The sequence below is a fragment of the Austrofundulus limnaeus genome, unplaced genomic scaffold (genome assembly GCF_001266775.1).
Source record: "Austrofundulus limnaeus strain Quisiro unplaced genomic scaffold, Austrofundulus_limnaeus-1.0 Scaffold11, whole genome shotgun sequence".
NCBI lineage: Eukaryota > Metazoa > Chordata > Actinopteri > Cyprinodontiformes > Rivulidae > Austrofundulus > Austrofundulus limnaeus.
The window spans coordinates 4,552,283-4,553,630 of record NW_013952413.1 but is presented as its reverse complement, the minus strand read 5'-3'; the positions used below and the strand labels follow the sequence as shown (position 1 = coordinate 4,553,630).

At 38.5% G+C, this 1,348-nt stretch overlaps 1 protein-coding gene across 1 annotated transcript in view; it reads right to left on the bottom strand.

Annotated features, from left to right (window-relative positions):
- Positions 1-1,348, bottom strand: part of lhfpl5a (LHFPL tetraspan subfamily member 5a) — a 6,151-nt gene that overhangs the window by 1,410 nt on the left and 3,393 nt on the right. Inside the window, exon 2 of the mRNA XM_014002113.1 lies at positions 974-1,210. Coding sequence (XP_013857567.1) covers positions 974-1,210 — 237 coding nt within the window. The remainder of the gene's footprint in view (positions 1-973; positions 1,211-1,348) is intronic.

Below are 1,348 nucleotides of genomic sequence, written 5' to 3'. Positions count from 1 at the left end.
TTCTTCCCTATGCATTAAAAAAAATAAAACCCAAATTAACAATTTAGTGAAATTTTTTGAGGACCCCCAGGATACCTCTTGCGGACCCCAGTTTGAGAACCTCTGCCCTAAAACACTAAACACTAACAGAGGAACTAATTTCCTGATTAGTGCTTTAGGGCTTTTGTAATTTTAGAATTTATTAGTGGATTAGCACTTGCTGAATTTATAGGCTAAATTTGGAATCACTAACTGAGGTCTATAAATGTTATTGATCAACATTATTGTTAACAGCTGAGGGTGAAAGCTGTCACATTTTGTTCATATGTGTGTCACTTATCCACCAGGTGACAATACTGTATATGAACCCAAATACAGCTGTGGCATGTCAATGATAAGTCTTAAGAGAGCAACATGTGACTCATGTTGTCTATTGAAGAATGTTCATGGGTTGATGGAGTTATTTTAGTGCTTTACAATTAGTTTTGCTAAAATTTTCAGTGCATTAGTGCTTTAGAATCAGGGGACCTAAATATTTGACTTAGTGTTTTAGGGCTAGTGGAGCTAATTTTTAGATTAGTGCTGCCCACCACTGCTTTTAGCCTTTGTTAACTTTACCTAGATTCTTTATTTTATCTTTATTAGCCATTATTAGCTACTTTAAGCATTTTGTTTTAATTTTTGAGTAGCTTTTTGTTACGTTTAGCATTACTTAGCCTTTTGCCACTTTTAGCTTCTAGCTACTAGCTTTTGCTATGTTAATCTTTTGATTTTTAGTTCTATCTAGCTGCTTTTAGATGGTGTTTTGCAACTTTTATCTTTTAACCAGTGTTCCGTTTTCTTTTAGCTTGAATAACGTTGTTTCAGTCTCCTCCGTAAAATTCAGCTCTCAGCATTTACACTGCATTATCTGTAAAAATGCAATTTCATTGGTTTAAAACTGTGTTATTATTATTTGTGACGTATACACACAGTCTGCCTCTCCCCTTCGTACCTTTTCCCTCCACCTGGAAGTCCTCCGGCAGCAGCTTGTCCTGCCGGCTGCCCAGGCTGAAGGCCAGGAAGGAGAGGATGAGCGAGTCCATGATGCTGATGATGGCCAGGATGTAGGCCCAGCGCACGGTGCAGTTGCCCAGAGTGTATTTGTCCGTCCGCTGGCCACACATGCGCTTCACCTCGTCAGAGTCCCAGCCGTCAGGATAAATCATGCAGCCGATCACCATGCATGTACCTGAAGACGAGTGCAGGAAAATCCACTCTCATCAGGAAAACATTWGAAATTTTGTCTGATTCAAGAATTATAAGAGGCCAGAAATGAATTATGAGGCCAGACATGTGAAATTTAAAAACATTAAATGATATATATATA